The sequence below is a fragment of the Triturus cristatus genome, chromosome 9 (assembly GCF_964204655.1).
Source record: "Triturus cristatus chromosome 9, aTriCri1.1, whole genome shotgun sequence".
Classification (NCBI taxonomy): Eukaryota; Metazoa; Chordata; class Amphibia; order Caudata; family Salamandridae; genus Triturus; species Triturus cristatus.
In genome coordinates, this window is record NC_140592.1 from 763,429,223 (window position 1) to 763,455,042 (window position 25,820).

The 25,820-nt window shown below is 44.2% G+C and overlaps 1 protein-coding gene across 1 annotated transcript in view; it reads left to right on the forward strand.

Annotated features, from left to right (window-relative positions):
* The first annotated feature begins 5,731 nt into the window (after positions 1-5,731).
* LOC146798806 (uncharacterized) overlaps positions 5,732-25,820 on the forward strand; it is a 128,979-nt gene continuing 108,890 nt past the window's right edge. Inside the window, exons 1-2 of the mRNA XM_085626116.1 lie at positions 5,732-5,925; positions 9,480-9,600. Coding sequence (XP_085482242.1) covers positions 5,902-5,925; positions 9,480-9,600 — 145 coding nt within the window. The 5' untranslated portion in view covers positions 5,732-5,901. The remainder of the gene's footprint in view (positions 5,926-9,479; positions 9,601-25,820) is intronic.

Genomic DNA, 25,820 nt, shown 5'->3' on the forward strand with positions numbered 1-25,820 from the left:
TGTCTTTGTGGAGGATTTCCATAAGATGGCATAGGTATGGAGGGACACCCATTCCCTTTAAAAGGTCCCAAAGCTGTCGTCGGTCGACCATATCAAAGGCGGATTTAGGTCAACAAAAGATAGGTAAAGACTACCTCCTTCCAATTTAATGGATTTCCAATAGATCATCTGAAATCTAAAGAGTTGATCTATAGTTGACATTTTAGCTCTGAAGCCCGCCTGGAGTGGAGTCAGAATGTTAGTCTCTTCCATCCATGCTTGGAGCCTCCCCAATATGACGCGTGCAAAAATCTTCTGTGCCACGTCTGTTAAACTGATCGGCCTATAGTTAGCCGGATCCAGGGGCGAACCCTTTTTATGTATCGGAATAATCTCAGCCCCAGCCCATGTATGAGGCGGTGGCATTCCTAAAAAAATAGCATTAAAAAGATTCAGTAAATAGGGAACCCATACAACCTGTTCACTCTTGTACAAGTCACCCGGAATCCTGTCGAGGCCGGGGGCCTTATTAGGGAGGACTTTTTTCAGGGCCAGTTCAACCTCTCCTAGAGAGGATAAGACGTTATCACCCATGATCGAAAAAGGGGCTTGCCTGGGTCGGGATTCATAATGATCTGAGCCAATTATGTTACTGGCATAGAGGGCTTGGAAATGTCGGCGCCATATATCCTCCCCTAAATTAGGTTGGACTGCAGCTTGGGGGGCTGAGGAGCCGGTTTTAACCAGGTTCCAAAAAGCCCTGGAGTCCCTTTTTCTTAATGTAATAGAGATTTCCTCCCATCTATTGAGCTCCCATTCCTTTTTTGCGTCAGTGGTCACTTTCTTATAGTGGCCCCTCGCCTCCTTAATCAAATCCTTGTTGGTTTTATTAGTGTTTTTCAAACTTTTATGTACATAACATGCATATGTATGCATATATGTATATGTATGCATGCATTTATATTTGTATGTATATAGATATGCAGATGTATATATGTTCATATATGCATGAATGTATGTATATATATACATACATATATATAAATGCATATATATACACATATATATATATGCATATGTGTGCGGGTAGAGAGAGGTAGAGAGGTAGCGGTAGAGAGGTGTAGAGGGGTAGAGGTAGAGAGAGAGGCAGAGAGAGAGGTAGAGAGAGAGGTGTAGAGAGGTAGAGAGTAGGGAGTGAGTAGTAGAGATTGAGTAGTAGAGAGAGTAGTAGAGTAGGAGAGAGTAGTAGAGTGAGTACTAGAGAGTGAGTAGTAGAGAGTGAGTAGCAGAGAGTAGTAGAGAGCGTAGTAGAGAGTGTAGCAAATAGTGTAGCAAAGAGTAGCAGAGAGAGAGTAGTAGAGAGTGAGTAGTAGAGAGTGAGTAGTGGAGAGTAGTAGAGAGTGGGTAGAGACTAACAGAGACTAGTAGAGAGTGAGTAGTAGCAAATAGTAGCGAGTGAGTAGTAGAGTAGCAGAGAGTAGTAGAGTGAGATGTCGAGAGTGCGTAGTAGAGAGTAGTAGAGAGTAGTAGAGAGTAGTAGAGAGAGAAGAGTAGAGAGAGAGAGAGTAGTAGAGAGAGAGAGTAGTAGAGAGTGAGTAGTAGAGGAGTAGGAGAGAGTAGTAGAGAGTAGTAGAGAGTGAATAGTAGAGAGTAGTAGGGAGTAGTAGAGAGTAAAAGAGAGTATAGAGAGTGAGTAGTAGAGAGTAGTAGAGAGAGGGTAGTAGAGAGAGAGTAGTAGAGAGTAGTATAAAGTAGTAGAGGGTAGTAGAGTAGTAGAGAGTAAGTAGTAGAGAGTAGTTGAGTGAGTAGTAGAGAGTAGTATAGGGTAGTAGAGGGTAGTAGAGAGTGAGCAGTAGAGGGTAGTAGAGCGTGAGTGGTAGTGAGTAGTATAGAGTAGTAGAAAGTAGTAGAGGGAAGTAGAGAATAGTAGAGAGTGAGTAGTAGAGAGTGAGTAGTAGTGAGTAGTAGAGTAGTAGAGAGTGAGTAGTAGTGAGTAGTAGAGCGTAGTAGTGAGTAGAGAGTAGTAGAGTAGTAGAGAGAGAGTAGTACAGAGTAGGAGAGAGCGAGTAGTAGAGAGTGAGTAGTAGAGAGAGAGAGAGTAGTAGAGAGTGAGTAGTAGAGGAGTAGGAGAGAGTAGTAGAGAGTAGTAGAGTGAATAGTAGAGAGTAGTAGGGAGTAGTAGAGAGTAATAGAGAGTATAGCGAGTGAGTAGTAGAGAGTAGTAGAGAGAGGGTAGTAGAGAGAGAGTAGTAGAGAGTAGTAGAGAGTGAGTAGTAGAGAGTAGTATAGAGTAGTAGAGGGTAGTAGAGAGTATTATAAAGCAGTAGAGGGTAGTAGAGAGTAGTAGAGAGTGAGTAGTAGAGAGCAGTAGAGAGTGAGTAGTAGTGAGGAGTAGAGAGTTGTAGAGAGTCTTGCTGCAGATATCCCTCTGAAGCCACATGTTGTGTGTGCATACGGTACACGCTAATTCACGGCTTGGTATCACCGCGCCCCCAGAACCCTGCCCCCCCCAGCCGCAGCTGGGCCCATCCTCAACACTCACTGATTCAGCAGGTCCTTCAAAACTGACCTCAAATTTCTCCTCCTTCAAAGACACTTCCAAATCTAATTCACGCCTCTCTATTCCCTCAAGGAAGTTCTTTCACTATAGGAAATTCTGTACTCCATGCCTATAGAAGTGCCTTCCTAGTGTGTTATTGTGTTTTGAGTGACTGCCACTTATTGCAGTATTACACCTCTACTTATATCTTGTATGCTCATGTAACATGCACGTGTCACTTTTTCCTCTTGTAAAATATTGTTTGCTACCTCTTCTTGTATCTTGTCTGCTTTTGTTACTTGCACAATTGTCACCTTGGCCTCATGTAACGTAACGTTTGCTTCTGTTACATGCCCACATGTAATTTTCTCCTCATGTAAGGTTACTGGTCCTATTGTGAAGCGCTCTGACACCTTCGGGCAAAGTCTGCGCTACATAAAAACGCATAGAATAAAAATTTAAAAAAATAAGGTATTTGTCTCCGCCGTGCTCATGGGAGGTCTCCAGCAGGAACCAAGATGGTCGGGAAAGAGAGGATCCCGGTCCTAAGGTCCGCCCGCATAACTATTGGAAAATCTGACTCCTCGCAGAGGCATTTCATAGCGAGGCCTAATACACACCACAGGAAGGAATAAGAGTGCCCCACAGGAAGGACTATGCGGTCACCCCCTGACGGAAACCAGCAGGGAAGGCCAGGAAGGTTCTCCCTGCCGCCCCCGTGATCGGGCCAGGTGAAGTCGGGGATTGTGAGGGACTCTCTTTTCGACTCCTCTACTACAGAAATAGTTGCGCCCTCTTTCCAAGCACAACTACAAGCCCGAAATACCCTCTACGCTTCGCTCGCGCACGACCCTCACAGGCACAAACAAGAATATATAAAAGTGGTGGCATCAGCTTCGGGATTCCGTCCAAGAATAGCGCCGATGCCCCTATATCGGAGCCAGAATACCCGGGTCTTTCTTCTATGTCTTACAGAATCCATCCAGCAGGCACTCGCATCTGGCTCCCAGATGTGCTGCGATCTGGTGACATGTTTGCCCATAACAAAAGGATGGCTCTTACCTCGAATCGGAGCGGCGGCACAAGCCAGGCACAGCAGCAGCAGGGCTCTTCTAGCAGGCAGCATGGTGAAGCTTGGCATCTACAGCAGACAAACCCGGACTTCTCCAATCAGGCGCCTCGATCACAAGTCTAGTCGAGGCTCGCGGAACACCGTGCGCGCACCCCTGGGACAAAGCTGTGCATACAAAAGATCCCTGCAGCGCACTTTCCGACCTGCCAGCCCAAAAAGTTGGTGGTGTTCTGAAAACAAACCTGAGCCTAAACCCTCCCCTTCTGCACAAAAGAGAGATCGAATGGGCAGGGAAGGCAACTAATGTGCAGAGCACCAGGGTTCTCATGCAGCCAAAGAGGGAGAACTTGTGCAGTCTCGCCGCCCACTCTGCTCCGCCCTGCCCCCCCCCCCAGATGGCTGCCGTCCATCTGCATAAGCCCTTGTAGTAACCAGAGTCACAAGACCCTGCTCTGAGCGGGTGTGGCTGTAGCAGATGTCTGTTGAGAGAGTGGTGTCTGTGTGTCTAACTTAGAAACACGCGCTCCTGTTTAACCGCTGAAAGTGCTCTGCGAGGCTCAGTCATTACACAGTAGGCCAGACCTCCAAGGAGTGCCAAACCCCACCCTATGGTCTGGAATGAGAACTGTAAAAAGCACGGGCAATATTTTTAATAATAATAGCCCTAGATCTGAAACTACTAGCCACTATCTATTGATTTCTGGATGTTGGAGTCTTCGTTCACTTCAACGGAATCCATTTGATGTATGCCCCCGAAAACATTAATTAATAAACGTCCAGGACTGAAGTACGTATCGCTAATGACATGAATGAAGTCAGCTATTAATCTTATCCACGTAGTAGCAGACGATCGACTGTCACTACATGTTATCATTAACACTACTTCTTTGTCCAGTCCCCGGTTTTCACATGTGACAACAACCTAATAAGGGTTGGCTTGGGATTAAAAATCGGCCCGGGCATGCTAAAAAAAAGTGGCCCACATTTGCATTTTGCTTTCCGCAAAACACTGCTTCGGCGAAATGTTATTAAAAAACAAGCGCTCGGCATGCCTTGTCCTCCCATGAAGGATTGCTGCCTTTGAAAGTTTGAAAGCCTCCCCTGCTAAAAGGTTTCTTATCTTTATGGGGCCATGTGTTTGGTCCCATAAAGATAAGAAACCTTTTACGCCAGCAGGAAGTCAGACGAGCCAGTCCAACTGGGACGGCTCTAAAAGAGAAAAGTGTACGTCACTGGAAGCTCTTTTCCAATGGTTGGCCACCGTTTAGCATAAACGGTGACGCCAGCCAATGGAAAAGAGGGGCGGGGCTTAAACCCCGCTAGTGAAAGCTACCCAAAACATAAAATATCGCCAGCGAGACTGCGCATGTCTGCGCAGCCTACACTAGCCGAGACCTAAAAAGGGCTCAGAACTGGGGTGGAATAGCCTTAGAAGTTAAGGGGTTGATCTCCTTCACACCATTTCTTTACCACTCTTCTCCACTTATAAACTCACTCTAATACTTACACCTAACTTATATTAGAGTAATAGGTCTCCACTTGAAAATGTAGAAATGTTTTCATTTTCCTTACAGCACAAGACTAACTCAATAGCCAACAAATCTACACCAATAATTAATAACCACTGGATGAACCACTAACGTTGGGCTAAGTAGTAGCTTGCTGCTCACATAAAACACTTCAACTCCTCATCAGGGGTATTTAGCGCTATAGGGATGCAATTGCAATAAAATAAAACAAAGACAGAAAACAAGGAGATGCTCTAGAGAACGCTTAAAGTAGAAACACAGGGGCCCAAAAAAATCTTTCGAGTTCGCATTTCAACTAAGAATTATTCAGGTGCGCATTCAGCAGGGTGATATCGTGCAATTGACACAAGCAGTGAGTTACATTTCTCTTGGTCGGAAATGTGCCTTAATTCTGTTCAGATGTAAGAAAAGAGTGCATATCCATAGTCCATCCATTGCTCATCTACATTCACTCACGGAACCTGCTTATGTACATAATTTATCAGCGATCTCCGGCTGCTAAATCGCTGCACCACCCCTCCTCCCGTGCGCTCCCAGAGAATACCAGCCTCCAAGCATGCGCAGTAGGTCGGTGTCTCCTGTTCTGGGCATGAGCAGTCGGAGATTGGGCTTGTGTAAACAGCGCCGCGCCGCGTTGGCTAGGAGGAAGCTTCTTGTCCGAGCGGCTGTCTAGAATCATATCAGTCCCACTGGGTATTTGGCTGACCCTTGACCCCTCGTCCTCAGACAGAGTACTACAAACGAACAACGTGGAGAAGTACATTCAGTGTAAAGGAACAGAAATGTCTGGAAATAATTCAGGAGTGGTAAGTCAAGGGTTGTGGCTTTGCTTAAAAAAATTCAAAATTTGGTGTTTGGCAGACAGTTTTTGGGTTGAAGTAATGCCCACTGATGTCACCTCACATTCGTGTCGCTTTCGCTCAAAGCAAGGAGAGATATGGTAATGCAGCTTGCACCTTGCTGGACACTAGTGCTGATCTATTCTATTACTAATCCTCATCTCATGCCTGTTATCCTCTTGACTCAAAAATGCAGGTGAAGCCAGGCATGTAAGAGGATGAGCTCAAGAAGATGAATGGGGAATGAAAACTTTTTTTGGGTGGGTGATGTAGAATTAAAAAGAGAGTGATCCTGCTAAAGTTTGTTTGTCAGATTGGTGAATAGAAGCAAAAGGAGGGTGACACCTGCCAAATGTGCTTGCGTTGACAGGTATGTTTTCTGGTGAGTTAATCCAATTGCTTCCTTGGCAGCAACCCAAGAATATACATGCCCTAAAATGCTTTAGGTGGTTAAAATGCAAGGTTAGATAAATGGAAAAATTGTGTCCTCCAACGTGAAGTAACAGGGACTAATAAGAACAGCTTGTTTTTTCTACTGTCTTTTTTTCCATTGTGTTTCCTACCACATTGCATGTTTATAACCCAATAGATGACCGTATTGCTATTGCCCAATTTCAAATAACTTATGGCCTGACTTAGAGTTTGGCGGATGTGTTCTTGCGTCACACAAGTAACGAATATCCTGTCTGCTGTATTATAAGTAGCTTATGTCCTATTGCACTTGTAATAAGACAGACAGGATATCCGTCATGTTTGTGACAGAGTAACCCATTATCCAAGCTGTACATCAGGTCCTTAGTTTATTGAACTGAGAAGCATGTAAGGGTAGGCTAGCCACCTTTCTCAAAAAATGACCAGCGATTTGTTTACATTTTGCTTACTGGAAAGGTGAAGAGCTTGTAGGTAAAAAAAATATTTGTATAGAATTCATGGCATATTTTTTTGTAGCATAGCAATTAGCCCTATGTTTGCTTTAAAATCATTTTGAAATTACCTCTCAAATACTATTTTTGTTCTAAATATTTGATCAGTTTCTTATGAATAAATTGCAGGAGTCAAAAAAAGGAAAACAATGAATGTATAACATGCAGATATAAATCTAAGGACCAAATACAATAAAAAAATATCAAGCCTATCTAGTGATTTCAATGGAAAATAATTAAATGAACAGGCGGAAAAATTAACCTAATGATAATAGAAGACCAGTAACAGATAACATAGCATGTGTACAGAAAGGCTTACTGTATTTATAATCACAGAGATCGAGAGTTCATATATTGGCCTAGGTAAACATAAGAGCCAAATAACAATAGCAAAACAAATTTGTCATTAGCAAGGTGGAGATAGAGAACCTAACAAGTAATTCAGAAAAACAAATTGCCAACAGAAAGAAGTGATTCTTTTCATGCATTTGCTGAGTTAGATTTCTAGTTGAAAAGGGGGAAATAATGTATGTTATTGCCTTTCCCATATTTTATTACAGGTATGGACTTAAAAATACAGACCAGACCAATAAAATACCGACCAGGTGGCAACCCTTTCTAAGGCAAAGTTAGTTTTTCTGGGATTAAAATATGTGATCTCTAGATTTCTTCAACAAACATCTATCTCACTGACCTGTCCTGGGCATATCTACTGGTTAGCCCAGCGGCATCAGACTAGTCCATTAAAGTAATGCTGAATACCTCCCCATTATGAGCATGTCCTGAATAATATCACCCAAGCATAGTTTAAACCGCCTGCTAAAATATTTTTTTTTAATAATATGTATTTAACAGATTTATGCAGTGTGCACACGTTCATGTCTCCATTCAATCGTATTTGTTTCAAACCACAATAATCTTACACAACGATGCTTGTGACTGGAATAGACACAAAGGAGCACAGCTAGAGTATTTGTAGTTTGTCAGTGAAGACACTCCGTGATTCCTCAATGTGTTTTCCAAAAATGTATGTAAATGTTAATTCCTTCTTTTCTGATGCACTGACACTACCGAGGCACTCCCCCATTCACAGAAGTCAGGCACTTCCGGGTTACATTAACGTATGCACTATATTTGCGACTGGTCTGTCGGTATGCATTGTAAGTGTCCTAGCCCATCCAAGAAGTCTAATGAATGCTGAATGCATTAAGCCAGCATGACAAGTTGTCTCATAAATAAATGTGTCTGTTAAGCTCCTGTTGAGTAATATGTATCCTAAACTGCTTCCAAAAGTATGTACCCTTCTTTCCTTTTGCGCATAGAAGTCCCGAAACATACCAATTAGAAATATTATAATGAGATTTATAATTGTATGGAAGAATAACGATACCTTCATCAAGACAAAACTGCAAAACAAGAGGCTCCCTACTGATATTAAGTGATAATGGCAAAGAAAGAGAGAGAAACTATGCCTTGTACCTCATATGAAAAAACCACTTGTGATGTTTTAGGGAATTTAAAGTCCTCTGCTCCAAGATTCTTGTTCCTTCCGATACAACCCTTTTGCGGGTTTCGAGTGGACTGTTCTGAGCTTCCATTTGTTATTGCTGTGAGACCAGGTTCGGCCTTCTGGTCCCATGGGTTCTGGCTATCTTGGACTCTGCATTTTGGAATGGTTTAGTTAGACCAAGCCGCAGATGGTCGCGACTACAATTTATGCTCGATGTTAGTGACTTTATAGTTCATAGATGACTAGTTTACACGAACAACCTTCATTTCTTCCATTCTTACCTGTCCTTGCTTTCTTTGATTAACTTGACAAGCAGTTAGGGGTTCTGATACTCGACTGGGTGGTTGGTGCTTGTTGCCCTTCAGCTGGCAGCTGTAGGTCGAGCTCCACTTCTTACAACCGAAGCTTCGGGCCAGAGAGGATTGGCCTGGATACCTGTTTCTGGATCTCAGTGCCTCTCTTGTTTTGCAGGTATTTGTTCCCAGCTTCCAGTAGGTTTCCCCTTCTAAAGCATGTATTAGGTTCGTGCAGCTCTCTCTTTTTATGCCTTCTGTTCCTGGTCGAGATGGCAGCAGGCTGGTACATTTGCCAGTCTAGCTCTTAAATCATCACAGTCCTGTATCCCGTGCTAGCAGTCCCTAGAAAAGTCGCCCTGCTACTATGCATATTACAGCTCGGCATTGTATTGGAAGAAGGGGCGAGAGCTTCTTTAATAACAGGAAGGAATGAGCTAAAACATTTTGTCGGTTTTTTTTTTGGCAAGGGTTTTAAGGCGAGAATGTTTAGGGCTTAGAACTTAAAAGGCAATGTACCTGCCTCTCCAGGGTGTGTGAACACACCCTTACAGAGTGAGTAAGTGATGATCAGCACCAATAACTAATTATGCCATTTTCCTTCGCCAACATGGCAAATGTCTCTGTGATCTTTTTCTTGCCATTTAGAAAATATATTTCTCTTGATAATGGGCTTGCCTTTTCTGAGCTTAGGGCATATTCATGCTTGGCAGCGGGAAACTAGATAGCACATTCACAGTATATGCTTGAATGATTTTTGAGACCTTGTGAGACCAGACTTTTTTCTTCCAACAGGTTAAATTCCGTGATGTTGCTGCCTGTTTTTCTGAAGAGGAGTGGAAGCTTTTACCCCACTGGCAGAAGAATTTTTACAGAAATGTGATGAAGGAAATTCACCAAACCTTGGTCTATTTGGGTAAATATGCACTGTTTACATTTTTAAAAGCGAGAAATTGTCTCTACTTTTAATGTATATTTTGGGTTTGTTCTCCAAAATCTGTTAAGTTAAATAGAAATACCTACTTTGGTACTAGGTAGGGTAGTAGGCTGTCGTGGTGGGGTGCATAGCAGCCAAACAGCCCGATATCTTGTGTGATACCTTTAACCAGCCCTGGCATTGAAAAAAAAAAAAAATATATATATATATTTTTTTAAATATTTTTTTTTCTCTCAACCTTCGTGCATAAATGCCCTGTGATTCACCACACGTTTCCAAGGGCGAACAAAAGAACGGCACCACAAATCCTTTGCGACAAGGTATTTTCATTTTTCAATTGAATAAGCCACCATTCGTCCTGGGGCCATAACCAGCAAAGTGCAGAGGTGCATACAAACAAAGATGACCTACGCGTTTCGGCTTGAGCCTTCTACTGGGTCATAGAGTGAAGTATAGAGTGTCCGTTTAAAGGGAAATCACTACCCTTTCCCCTACCACCAATTAAAAACTTCCATATGTTTTAAAGGGGACACAACCATAGAACGTCTCACGTATTTCATTTTGATTACAGAAATACAATAATTTCAAAATGAGTTGGCAGCACTGCAAATAAACCTATGATATTAATTTCGACCTCATAAAGTACACAAAGTATCAGGGACATAAAGATAAAGATATCAAGTTAAGACTTCCAAAGATTCATCTGGCATTTGGAATGTGCGAAATGGTGCAAAAGCATGCAAAATTGTGTACATCAGTGTTTCCCAAACTGGGGTCCGAGGACCCCCAGGGGTCCGTGGCACATTCTCAGGGGGTCCGCAGGCAGCAATTTTAAAAGCACTGCAAAGTTCATTGTAAAATTAACAGTTTTCCAGCAACTATAAAAGTGTCAAGAAAATGCCAGTGATTAATGTACCTGCTGGAGAGAGATGAGAGTTTTATCCAGTGGCAGCTTTGACTTATCTAATGTGACACAGAGGGTTAATATACTGTTCTGCTTGGGTTTTAGGATCAGATAGAACCCGCTCATCAGAGCCTCACTAACCCAGCCAGAACGTTACCCCCTCCCTAGAACCTATTTATAATCCTGCAACCACATATATCTATCACCTAAGGACAGGGGATTCCTACTATGTATACCAAGATCTCACAATCGGCGGCCTCGCGATCCCATACGGATCCAGACCTCTCTGCCCATACGACAGTATCACAAGTGGCGGCCTCGCGGTCCCATATGAACCCAGACCTCTCTGCCCATACGACAGTATCACAAGTGGCGGCCTCGCGGTCCCATACGAACCCAGACCTCTCTACCCAGGCGGCAGTCTCAGCACAATCGGCGGCCTCGCGATCCCATACGGATCCAGACCTCTCTGCCCATACGACAGTATTACAGGTGGCGGCCTCGCGGTCCCATACAAACCCAGACCTCTCTGCCCATACGACAGTATCACAAGTGGCGGCCTCGCGGTCCCATACGAACCCAGACCTCTCTGCCCATACGACAGTATCAGCACAATCGGCGGCCTCGCGATCCCCTACGAATGCAGACCTCTCTGCCCATACGATAGTCTCACAAGTGGCGGCCTCGCGGTCCCATACGAACCCAGACCTCTCTGCCCATACGACAGTATCAGCACAATCGGCGGCCTCGCGATCCCCTACGAATCCAGACCTCTCTGCCCATACGACAGTATCATAAGTGGCGGCCTCGCGGTCCCATACGAACCCAGACCTCTCTGCCCATACAACAGTATCAGCACAATCGGCGGCCTCGCGATCCCCTACGAATCCAGGCCTCTCTGCCCATACGACAGTATCACAAGTGGCGGCCTCGCGGTCCCATACGAACCCAGACCTCTCTGCCCATACGACAGTATCAGCACAATCGGCGGCCTCGCGATCCCCTACGAATCCAGACCTCTCTGCCCATACGACAGTATCACAAGTGGCGGCCTCGCGGTCCCATACGAACCCAGACCTCTCTGCCCATACGACAGTATCAGCACAATCGGCGGCCTCGCGATCCCCTACGAATCCAGACCTCTCTACCTAGACGGCAGTCTCATACGACAGTTCATCCTATGATCACCATAACATACAAAAAGGGAATCAGTCTCACTATTCATCAGATCACACAAGGATTGCCAGTTCGGGCATAGCCTGTTCTCAGGTTCGAGGGGCTCCTCTTTCCTCTATTCAGCTACCACTTACCTGATCAGGGTTAACATCTGTTCATGTAGCCACAGCTGACTAGAAGAATAGGCTACCCTCTTATACAAGAACACGCATCACATGTCGGTTCACTACAAACTGGATACTTTATTATTCATTACATACACAATCACATAACATTACGATATAACACATAACCTGCAAAGAAAAGTGAAAGATTAAGTTGTACACTCTAATAAGAAAGGGTCGACATCACCTTAGTAGTATGTAGCCTGCACTCAGTGGTCATCTAGGTTCCCTTCTCGTCTGTGCCTCGGCTCGCCTGGAATCACCCTTCTCCGAGTCACTGGGACCTCTTCCTTATCGGCTACTCTCTCCTCTCTGGCTATTCTGTTAGGAAAGCATCTGTCTCTCAGTTCTTCTCCGCCTTCAAGATGGCGTCTGTCTTCCCTGGAATAAGTAGTAGCTTTACTGCTAACGGCTAGATGCCGCCTACAGACTGAACATGTAACTGCCTCAGACTTTCACTAATATAGAGGTGCATTTCCTCATGGAAAATTCCGGCCCGTAACCTGCCGCCCACCAAATTCTTGTACCTCCCCGTACCAAGGACACGTTCCCAGCCGGCCGGCCTGATGTAGTGTCTTCGGCATGAAGAAAAATACAATCCTTCGATAAGGGCCGGCCTGAACCGGTTCTCTCCAAGCGAATAACACCTCATAACTAAAACATTACTCTTGGCCTAGAAGCATCCCAAGCTGCCGAAGCAGAAAGAAAGATGGAGTCTCTCCCGTTTGAGGCCTACCAGGCCTGAATTCAGCACAGCTCCATGAAATACCCTCACTACAGGACAGGTTATCCCTAATACTAACGAATCTATCCCCTAGGCTATGTGTGCAAGCCCTGATCTATGGGGAAGAGCACAGAATCATGTCGAAGTGCCTAGTAAATAGGCTCCATTCACTACTCTAACCCTTAGGCTTGAATGGTAAGAGACTGAAGTCACATTCAATCACTTGTTAACACAAGAAGGCCAGGAAAATCGAGCAGAACATTTCACCCTTGACTTCAGTCTATTATACATTCATTAAACAGAACTAACATCTGTGGAAGAATAATACGAAACAAAACTAACTGATCTATGTCTAGTACCAGGTGTGCAGAATTGAAGTAGTGAAGGAATACACTGAATAAAGCAACAGATAGAAATCAAAATGGCGATAGTAATCAGAATACCTCCTAATATTTGACGTAATAAATGTAAATCAGGTAACCAATTAAAGAGCCAGTCAAACCAGCCCTGGTCAATGTGTTTTCTAACTTCTTCTGTCAAGTCATGTAGCTTATTAATGTGAGCTCGAATGGATTGTGTATGATCAGACAAGTTAAAACAACAAAGACCCTCAAAATCAGAACAATCGTGTCCATGTTTAAGCAAAAGATAATCAATGGCCGCTCGATTTTGCAAGATAGCCCTTCGTTCACCCTGGGCGTCTAATAGCATGTCCAACAGGACTGTAGAAGTATTATTAATGGATTTCACCATCCAGCAGGCCATTTTCTCAATAGATTTGGCATTATAAACTGCCAAAGCAGGAACACCAATAATTGAAATAGCCAGGCTAAGGTATTCGGACTTAGAATATAAATGCAAAGATGAGTCACAATCCTCCTGTAACCTCACTGTATCTCGAATCACACGAGAGTTGGCATTCGGATGTGAGGAAAACATCAATAAACTCAATCTAGTAATGGCACAAGGGCCTCCAGAAATATTTGCGGGGACATATGGCCAGGAAGTATTACCACATGAGAAAAGCCATCCGGCAGGTAGTAACATCGTGCGATAATGACTGGGGGCAACTACCATACTCTTGCAAGTCATGTTATTCTGAACAGAAGTACATATTTTCGGTGTCCTTTGAAGGCACAAAGTTCGTTCATGAGCGGAGAATGAGGTGGCACCTTTCAATTTTAAACGCATACATTCCGAAATTGCACTAGGATTACACGTAAGGAAAAAACACAAATCACCTTGTGTGATATTATAGGTAACTATTTGGGACTGGATGGGGGGTATCGGGTCTGACAGTTCAGTACACAAGGGGCAATACTCATGGGTAGCGAAATCACCCAGAAGAACATTGGGGCGAGCAGTTGATATATTGAAAATATGAGTCAAAGTCTCCAACGAAGCAGGGACAGCAACCAAACAAGTTGCCAAAATGTCATTCACTGATCTCATCGGTGTCAAGCAGAAATGAGGGGCGTTAGTCACCCGTTTCGCTAGTGGAGTCCAAAAGTTCGACGACGAATCCCACGCAGCGAAGGAACGCGACACTCGGGTTCTCAACTCATCCCGGGTTGATGGGATCCCTCCTCTCTCGTCGTACCAGCCCAAAAACAGTCCAACGCCGACACATCCTGCAGCAACAGTCCAAAGAATGATCTGAAAGAGAATCAAATACAGGCATTATTCATTCTCGTAAGTAACATTTGTCAGCCGGGACTGCTTCCCAGCTATCTTTCCCTGGTCTCATAACTAAAATGGTATTATCTTGACCGGTTGCAATGACCTCTGCTTGTTCAGGGGGATTCTTAGGCGACTGCACCCAAACTCTGGCCCCAGGATTATCTGTGGAGCCAAAACCTTTCTGGTCTCGTACAGTTAGCAACGTTGGGGCAGTGCCTTTTGCCATCTCACCACTGAAGACAGGCATTATTAGCAATTGAGCCACTCGGTCAGTTTTATGTATCAGTAAGTCAACCTCACTGCTATTCAGCAGGAGCACCTTAATCTCTCCCTGATAATCACTTTCAATGATTCCTCCAAGCACCTGAATGCCTTTTACAGCCAGCCCCGATCTAGGGGCAATTAATCCGAAATTTCCAGGTGGTATCTGAACACCAACACCTGTTTCAATGATGACTCGATCTTTACTTTTTATAATGGAGTCATCCATGGCATGCAAGTCTAAACCTGCCGACCCTGGGGTCGCTCTGCATGGAGCCAAAGCTCCGGGAGTAATCTCCCAGTACATCACAGTCTCTCTGATCTCATTGGGTTTAGCATCAACATTCGGAGGAAACAAACGCATAAGTGGGGATTCAGCATTTAGAAAAGGACGGTTATTCAAAATCAATAGCGCTTGAGGCAAAAAATCTCGCCAATTCTTATACTTGTCATCTGTTAATTTGTGCAGTTGGTCTTTTAGCAGGCCATTCAACCTCTCCACAAGACCCGAGGCCTGTGGATAATATGGTATATGAAACACCCATTCAATATTGTTTTCCACACAGAATTCCTGTACCAATCTTCCACGAAAATGGGATGCATTATCAGATTGAATTTGGAATGGCACACCATAATACATCATAATCAATTCCAATGTTTTAATAGTATCCAATTGGGTAGCTTGCTTACAGGGAAGGGCCACCAACAGGCCACTGTATGTATCAACAATGGTGCAAACATATTGACAATTCCTACTCATAGGAAGTGGACCAATGTAATCAATCTGCCAAATTTGAGCGGGCAATTTCCCGCGATGTAAATGACCTTTAACAATTTGGGGCACTTTGCGCTGCCTGATATGCTGACAAATGGGACAATGTAGAATAACATTTTTAATTAAATCTAGGGGAATATAAATTCCTCGATCAGCAGCCCACCTGCTAGTGGCTTTCTCTCCAAAGTGTCCTGCTTTCTGGTGGGCCCATTTCGCCAATCCCGCAATATCAGAATCTTGCGTGTCCACCACTGCCTCAGCAATTTTAGATTTCTCATCTGCAATGTTATGAAAGAATTTGTCAAGAGAGTCTATCGGGGTATGAGCATCCACATGGAAGATTGTAACAGTACTCTGTGGGAGCATTTCCCAAATCTCCTGCCATAATTCTTTTCCCCACAATTCTTTGGAATGGATTTTCCAACTATGGGAATGCCAAGTCGGTAACCAAACTGCCAGTCCATTGGCAGTAGACCAAGAGTCGGTAAAAATATGACATGTGCCAGGTAACTCTTGTTTCAGAACTTGATAAACAGCATAGAGTTCAGCAAATTGACTGCTCTTACCCTCACCAGTTGTACTCAGCAATTTTTGTGTGATCGGATTATAGGATACTGCCTTCCAATGCCGTTTCGTCCCTATGAACCTTGCTGAACCATCCGTAAACCAGACATGGTTTCTGTCCTCTGCGGACAAATCATCAAAAGGTTTACCCCACTTAACAGGAGATTCCTGTACTAAAGGTACGGAACATTCACTCTCAGTTTCAGTTGATGGCGCCCGTGCCACCTGCTCATGCAAAGATGCAACTCCTTTTTGTCCCACACGTGCCCTGTCTTGTATATACCATTTCCATTTAATCACACTCGCCTCTTGAGCGTGTCCAATTCGGTGAGTTTTCGGCGAACTCATAACCCACTGCATGATAGGAATTTCAGGTCGCAAAACTATATCATGTCCCAAAGTCAATTGCTCGGTATCCACCAGAGCCCAATAACATGCAAGTAGCTGTTTCTCAAAAGGTGTATAACGCTCACCAGCATCAGGTAACTTTTTGGTCCAGAAACCTAACGGTACTCTACTCTTGCCTTGTTTCTGCCACAAACTCCAATTCGCATAAAGGCCTTGTACAGACACATTCAAATCCACATCACCATCACATACAGGCCATAAATCCAGAGCATGCTGAATTGCTTCTTTTGCCAGACTGAACGCATCTTGCTGTGGTTTACCCCATTCAAATGCATTCTTTTTACGAGTGACCTGGTACAAAGGGGCCAATATTTGACTCAAATGAGGAATATGCTGGCGCCAAAATCCAAACAAACCAATGAAGCTTTGGGCTTCTTTCCTATTTCTCGGAACTGCAAAATCAATAATTTTCTGTTTAACCTGAGGGATCACTTCTCGGTGCCCTTCATGCCAATTAATACCCAAAAATTTCACAGCCTGGGACGGACCTTGTAATTTATCCGGGTTGATTTCCCAACCTTTCTCACGCAAGCACTCAATGACTCTATCCAATTGGGTCTGAACTTCCTCTTGTGATTCACCTTGGATCAGAATATCATCAATATAGTGACATATCTGAATTTGTGGATGAACTGGTACCTCAGCCAGATGCTCTGCCACCAGCCGGTGACATATCGTAGGACTATGCACATAGCCCTGAGGAAGACTTCTAAACGTCATCTGACGCCCGTTCCACGTAAAACTGAATTGTTCCTGACACTCAGGGGCAATCGGAATCGAAAAGAAAGCATTAGCAATATCAATGGACGCATACCATGTACCTGGATGTTTCTGGATTCTTTCAATTAGGGTAATAACATCCGGTACTGCAACAGTCAAAGAGGGTGTGTGTCTATTCAATTCTCGATAATCAACAGTCATGCGCCAAGAATTATCACTCTTACGTACAGGCCAAACAGGATTATTCCAAGCAGAAGTAACTGGGGTTATAACTCCTGCATCCACCAACTCCTGAATAGTGGTACTAATCTCTTCATGACCACCTGGAATACGATACTGCTTTTGACGAACCACTTTTGTCGCCTGAGGAACTTTTATGGGGGGCATTCTTAAACGACCAACCCGTACAGGCCTGGACGATATATAATGTTTAGTTCCAAATTGGTAACATCCATCATCTAAGTGCAAAGTCATTCCTTTCAAAATATCAATTCCAATTATGAATTCTAAGAGTGGCACCACTAATACAGAGTATTCTTTTCTAGGAATTCTACCTATTCTCATTTCAAGTAAGGTTTGAACTGCGGGAGTTTCCTTTCCACCTAATCCGGTAATTGTAAAAGGCTGACCTTTAAACTTCTTTGATTTTCCATGAATAAGAGTGGCCTCCGCTCCTGTATCTACCAATGCTCGGGCCCTTTGGATATTACGATGTCTCCAATAAATATCAATATCTACATAGGGTCTATTATCTCTGTGAGCCCATCTGTGTACTGGAGCTTGACCTATTTCCTAGTCCTTTTTATTGTGTTCTGTGTACCAGGATAAATCAGGATAAAGACTCTCACGGTTCCTAGGTATCGATACCTCCTGTTCATATCCATCTCCATTACGAAATGGATTACTGTTCCCTGCATTGTACTGCGGGTTTCGATCGGCCAATATGTGTCGATCCTCTCTCCTTCTCAACTCAGGGGATTGATCCCTATCATCTCTACGTCTGCTGTTAACATAATCATCTCTCCCCCTCTCTCTTTCCCCCTCTCTCTCCCTGTCTCTCTCACGACGGGGGGACAAATCACGCGCATAACGTCGATCATCACGACGATCAGAGCGCCCACGGCGGTCGTCATCACCGCTACCGTCAGAAAAACCACGATCATACTCAGTTGTCCGAACACGCCGGGCACCCTCCTTTCGATCCAAGCCACGTTTGCGAAACATTTCCCACAAACGAGAAGTAGTCTCACCATCAATGTCCTCCTTCCGCACACCATCGGCCATAAGACCAAAAAACATATCACGTCTAGTAAGTTTATTGTCACCAGGAGTACGAATGTCAGGCCGGGACTGCCGTTCAGGTTTAAACCACTCACCCAACTCACCGAGTTGGCGTACCGATTCCAGCACCACAGATAACATGTTACCAGTCTGATTAATCAATAAAGTCATCATGACCTGCTTATAAGCAACAGGGGAAGAACGAATAATACGATTCCGCACAGAAGATGTTAAGAAACCATCAAGCAACCGGTCAGCAGTATTCAGAAAAATTGCCGTTTTCATCACCTCCTCTTTGAGACGTTGCGCAGCATCGCGCAAAGTATACCACGGTTTGTCATTCAGAGGCCAGTCAGACTCAGTAGGATATTTTTGATTACAACCCTCAGTCGCCAATTGAAGCAAAGAAATTTGACCACCACCATTAAAGTTACGAAAATGATCCTGTACAGTAGAATCCGAACTCAAGGAACAAAACTTCAAACAATCGCCAGCATCCAGCATAATGCCAGCAGCGCCCAGTTCATAAAGGCGCACCATCCATGTGAGCAAGGGCTCACCAACTCGCTGTCGAAATCGCTGCAAAATATCACTAATTTCTTGTTGAGTAAAATCCTCCAAAGAGTCTAAAGCAATACCATTCGGAGCACCGGGAGCCTGCTGCACCTTCCGTCGAAAAACTGGATGCGCCGAGACCGCGGGATGAGCATCACAAGGAGCTCGACCAGTACACGTAGAGGAACAATCAGTGGAAGAAGCATCGACCCCGCTCGAAGGACGAGCGCAATCACGGGGTGCACCATCAGAGGCGCAAGAAGCAGATTTACAAGCACGGCCGGAGCGAGAGGACTCGCGCTTGGCAGACTCCTCACCCGAGGAAGGAGAATCACTCGAGTTCCAGATATTACCATCCCATTCATCAGGATTCCAATCCAGTCCGGCTTTCGCCACGACCAGACGCACCTTCCGCGTCGAAACCCGACCACGCCGATTCTTGTATTTATAACGAGCAATTCGCACAGCCGCCCTCTCGGCAATAGTTTGGTACGTCTCAAGTTTGTCAGCAAGCAACTTATTTTGACACCGCAACAAAGTATGAGCATTCTGAATCTCAACAAAGTTCGCTTCCACATCCTTATGCACATTCTGTAACTTCAACAACCTCTCATGAAGGATCCTGTACGCAGACAGAACAATCCAACCTCTGCGCCCCAAAACGGGAAGCTCATCACCCTTAGATACCGGCGCCTTCTGTAAACAAGTAATCACATTAGCTGGCTCCGCCAGCTCCAAAAAAGAATTCCAATTCTCACTCAAACCAGTAGAATCAGCCCACTCACGGGCTAAGGCTTCATAAGGCGTTGAATCCCAGCCTGGAATATCAACGGGCAACTTAAAAGTAGATTTCGACTTTCTAGAAAACATCTTTGAAAAGAAAGAAAAAGAGAAAAAGAAAAAGAAGAAAGAGAAAAGAAAACTACACGCAGGTATATACAAATAATATAGAAACAAAACCACGCACGCGCCGAAGACAAACACGATACAACCACAACGCACACAGGTTTCGTAAACGGTTCGTGACGCCAAATGTTCTGCTTGGGTTTTCGGATCAGATAGAACCCGCTCATCAGAGCCTCACTAACCCAGCCAGAACGTTACCCCCTCCCTAGAACCTATTTATAATCCTGCAACCACATATATCTATCACCTAAGGACAGGGGATTCCTACTATGTATACCAAGATCTCACAATCGGCGGCCTCGCGATCCCATACGGATCCAGACCTCTCTGCCCATACGACAGTATCACAAGTGGCGGCGTCGCGGTCCCATATGAACCCAGACCTCTCTGCCCATACGACAGTATCACAAGTGGCGGCCTCGCGGTCCCATACGAACCCAGACCTCTCTACCCAGGCGGCAGTCTCAGCACAATCGGCGGCCTCGCGATCCCATACGGATCCAGACCTCTCTGCCCATACGACAGTATTACAGGTGGCGGCCTCGCGGTCCCATACAAACCCAGACCTCTCTGCCCAAACGACAGTATCACAAGTGGCGGCCTCGCGGTCCCATACGAACCCAGACCTCTCTGCCCATACGACAGTATCAGCACAATCGGCGGCCTCGCGATCCCCTACGAATCCAGACCTCTCTGCCCATACGACAGTCTCACAAGTGGCGGCCTCGCGGTCCCATACGAACCCAGACCTCTCTGCCCATACGACAGTATCAGCACAATCGGCGGCCTCGCGATCCCCTACGAATCCAGACCTCTCTGCCCATACGACAGTATCATAAGTGGCGGCCTCGCGGTCCCATACGAACCCAGACCTCTCTGCCCATACGACAGTATCAGCACAATCGGCGGCCTCGCGATCCCCTACGAATCCAGACCTCTCTGCCCATACGACAGTATCACAAGTGGCGGCCTCGCGGTCCCATACGAACCCAGACCTCTCTGCCCATACGACAGTATCAGCACAATCGGCGGCCTCGCGATCCCCTACGAATCCAGACCTCTCTGCCCATACGACAGTATCACAAGTGGCGGCCTCGCGGTCCCATACGAACCCAGACCTCTCTGCCCATACGACAGTATCAGCACAATCGGCGGCCTCGCGATCCCCTACGAATCCAGACCTCTCTACCTAGACGGCAGTCTCATACGACAGTTCATCCTATGATCACCATAACATACAAAAAGGGAATCAGTCTCACTATTCATCAGATCACACAAGGATTGCCAGTTCGGGCATAGCCTGTTCTCAGGTTCGAGGGGCTCCTCTTTCCTCTATTCAGCTACCACTTACCTGATCAGGGTTAACATCTGTTCATGTAGCCACAGCTGACTAGAAGAATAGGCTACCCTCTTATACAAGAACACGCATCACATGTCGGTTCACTACAAACTGGATACTTTATTATTCATTACATACACAATCACATAACATTACGATATAACACATAACCTGCAAAGAAAAGTGAAAGATTAAGTTGTACACTCTAATAAGAAAGGGTCGACATCACCTTAGTAGTATGTAGCCTGCACTCAGTGGTCATCTAGGTTCCCTTCTCGTCTGTGCCTCGGCTCGCCTGGAATCACCCTTCTCCGAGTCACTGGGACCTCTTCCTTATCGGCTACTCTCTCCTCTCTGGCTATTCTGTTAGGAAAGCATCTGTCTCTCAGTTCTTCTCCGCCTTCAAGATGGCGTCTGTCTTCCCTGGAATAAGTAGTAGCTTTACTGCTAACGGCTAGATGCCGCCTACAGACTGAACATGTAACTGCCTCAGACTTTCACTAATATAGAGGTGCATTTCCTCATGGAAAATTCCGGCCCGTAACCTGCCGCCCACCAAATTCTTGTACCTCCCCGTACCAAGGACACGTTCCCAGCCGGCCGGCCTGATGTAGTGTCTTCGGCATGAAGAAAAATACAATCCTTCGATAAGGGCCGGCCTGAACCGGTTCTCTCCAAGCGAATAACACCTCATAACTAAAACATTACTCTTGGCCTAGAAGCATCCCAAGCTGCCGAAGCAGAAAGAAAGATGGAGTCTCTCCCGTTTGAGGCCTACCAGGCCTGAATTCAGCACAGCTCCATGAAATACCCTCACTACAGGACAGGTTATCCCTAATACTAACGAATCTATCCCCTAGGCTATGTGTGCAAGCCCTGATCTATGGGGAAGAGCACAGAATCATGTCGAAGTGCCTAGTAAATAGGCTCCATTCACTACTCTAACCCTTAGGCTTGAATGGTAAGAGACTGAAGTCACATTCAATCACTTGTTAACACAAGAAGGCCAGGAAAATCGAGCAGAACATATACCTACTGCAAAGAACGTGTACAATGCATTTTAAAAAACAGATTTTATGTGCATAGGTCAGTGGGTTACTGATTTTGTCAGAGAGATTATTTTGTTACTGTGCAGTTCATAAGTAACAATCGTAATCTAGCACAGTGACCTATAAACTGTCATCAAAGAGCTGCTTGCAAACTGCATGGTAAAAGTTAGTAACATATGTTTATTCCCAGTCTATCATTATCCTGATGCTGCTAAAAAGGTTTATTAGGGTGGAAATACATTTTTCTTGTTAAAGTCAATGCTAACCACTGTGTTATGTTCTGAATCCTGAGTTTGTGCTTCTCCAGACCAAGCACTCTTTAAAAATGCCTACCAGTATGAATGACATGTGAATCCTACACCTTGTAGTCCCCTTTGCCTTATGTAACATTTTCTATACACTGATTTACACGTATGATTCTTTATCTCTATATGTGTGTTATGTAAAGTGCTCTGACATCCTACAATGGTATGAGAGATGCTAATATAAATGAAATACATGTGACAGCGGGGATATGGAGAGATGAGAGGCACTATTGGAGGGTGATAATAAGAGAATCATTGAAGAACCCCAACAAAGATTGTCGTATCCTGGTGCATAGTAAGGTCTTTATTTACAATTCTTTAAAAGCTAATACAATTCATTATATAATGATAAATGTGTTGTAGACAGCACCATTGTTTCCTAAATTGTTTTGGGGGGAGAGCCTCCCAAAGCCCCCTTTGTAGTGGTGAGGCTCATTCACTGCACTTGGTGTGCACCATATAGGGACTGGTCTGAAAACATTTGCCAGGGCTGCTTTGGGTTCCCAGTCTGGCCCTGGCAGGAGCAGGAGCCTCGTACTGCAAAATAAAACCAACCATTCAAAAGTTAGTCACGGAGATGCAGCACCAACCGTCCCATTGAAAGTTTTAGTTTCTTTGCAAATTCTTTCAATATAAAATACGAAGGGGGATATTTACAACAGAATTGGCGGAGCGTGTCAGTCTCCTTGGCTTAACAACACACTCTGCCACTTCACAAATGCAGGTCTGCACCATATTTACAAGAATATGGTGCAGCCTTGCGTTTCCCCCTGCAATGGCACTACACTTAGCAGTGTAGAGCCAACGCAGGCACCCTTGCACCATAGTGCAAGAGTGTCTGCGTGCAGGGGAAGATTGTTTATGTGCAGGAAGTTCCCACTTCCTGCACATGAACAGTTTTGAAATGCCGTTTTGTCACCTCTATGTGTGCTGCCTAATGCAGCACACATGGAATTTACAAAACGTAATTTTTATTAAAGATTGTTTATGTACAGGAAGGGTCACCTTCCTGAACATAAACAATCCAAGGTGTTTTGCTTTTTCCGTGGGAAAAAGCAAAAACGAGGAGAAATAAGGCATTTCCCCTCATTCCGCTAAGTTAAGACCAGGTTTTTCATGGTCTTAATTTAGGTGCTGTCTCCATTTTAAGCTGCCCTTGTAAATATAGGGCAGCGTCAAAATCAATGGGTGTTGGGGTGCCCACTGCAACTCCCACTGCCCACCACTTTCACGTTAAGCATTTCGTGAAAGGGGGCCTTATTTACAAGGCAGCGTTAAGCCACAATAAGTGGCTTAACGCTGCCTTGTAAATAAGGCGAAGCCCCTATCGTCACAGGAACATCGCAAAAAGTGACATTCCCATGGCGATAGGGACTTGTAAATATGCCCCTAAAATCATTTGTAATTCGAGTATTTGTTTTGTGTGCACATGTACACAATTTTTTTCGAATTACTGTCTTAATGTTTGAAATTTAAATTCGACAAATTGCTTGGGGGTCCCCGGCTTCCATTGGTGACTCAATTGGGGTCCTCAGGAGTCAAAAGTTTGGGAACCACTGGTGTACATCATTCCTAGAGGACCAATCCAATAAGATATGACAGGCATAAGAAAATTAGACAAATAGCCCCTGAATTCGAGGGAAGTCATTATCGGATTAGGTGACCCATCAGAAAAACATGCTGATAATCTATGACTATTTTCCAAATAGATAGCCTTCGTAGTATGAAACTGTATCAAATAGTTAAATAGGCCAGAATTCAAACCTAAATATAAGACATGGGCTTGGGAACAAAAGGGGGGGAGACAGTACTGTAAACTGCACCAATATTCGATGTCCATCATTAAATGTTAAAGCATAAATCCTCAGATTTGTTCACAGACATGCCCATTCAAAAATGCTACAAATAAATATTGGAGATGTATTAAAGTATACTGTGCATATTTCCTGTAAAGTACAGAAAGTTCCTAGCTCATAATAATATTGTCCTTAGTCTGCATTTAAGCAGAGAAAGGCGTGCATAGTGCAAGTAACCTCCCATATAGAAGAAAAATGGCTCATGCTTATGTAAACCATCTTAAACAAAGTGCACTGTGCATATTTCTTGTAGCGTACAAAAAGGTCAGAGGAAAAATTTCCCACATTAGTATTTGCCAAAATTGGAATTATACGTTGCAAGTGCTAAGTAAAATCCTCATCCTAAATTGGAAAAAAGATGACTCATTGTGGTATTAATGTAAACATCTTGATAAAGGTGCATTGTTACCAAATCATGCTGTAAGCATCAACATTTGATAGATGCTATATCATCCTACTCTCCAAAGTTACCTATTCAATAATAAGGTGCCCAGTACAATTGAAATCTATTTAAGAGAAGGTGGCTTGTGCACATTTTGAAACACAGTAAAGATAAATATCATGTTGAAACATACATTCCATTAAAAGTCAGATCAAAAATACAAAAATACAATTAGGAGACCATATCCATGGAGAAAGAGTGAGGCTACGACTGCTCTGTAGGTTGACAATCACAAATTGCTGAATTTAAATATTGAATGAAGATGAGGATCACCCTCCTTCAAAGAGTCATTACAAAGGTCTAATAGAAAGATATAAAGCTCAGCGTCCATATTGATGCCCCATGGATTTTCTGTGTCCAGAGTTACTATCCATCTTGACTCTGCGCGCCTCACGGCCAGAGTAAAAGAAGTTGTTATCTAAAATGCCATCGTGTTCTTTCCAAATATGCTTGGCCATTACATACGTAAAGTCCTTGTTAATCACTGCCCGTAAATGCTGGAGGATGCGTAATTTTAATTTTAATTTGTTCACAGTACTCCCAACATAATGTTGACCGCATCCACACTCCAGCAGATATACCACATGTGTGGTTTCACATGTGATCCTCTCCTTGATCGGTTTCTTGAATCCTTGTATAGTCATTATATCCACCATGTTGCGGCCATTGTTACAGGCTTTACATTTGGGGCATTTGAAAACCCCTTAGGTGTTAGCCTAGTATTTTTTCTGGGCATTTCTGTTAGAGAAGTAACTCTGGGTCAGCAAGTCACTCAGCGACGGTACCTTTCTATAAGTAATATTTACATGTTCTGGAATAAAAGGTTTAAGATCTTGATCTTTCTTTCAAATATTCCAATGTTTAGATATTACGTGTTTGACTCTGATATTAGAACTGTTAAAATCTGTGACAAACCTCGTTATTTCAGCAATAGATTCAGTTGGTGTCGCAGTTTTTAAGGCAACAATAGATTGTCTCTCTCCAGTTTGGTGGCCCTAAAACGTGCATTTTCCAAGACAGTGACTGGGTATCTTCTTCTCAGACATCTATCGAACATCACGTCTACTTGTCTTGTGTACTCTTCTCCTCG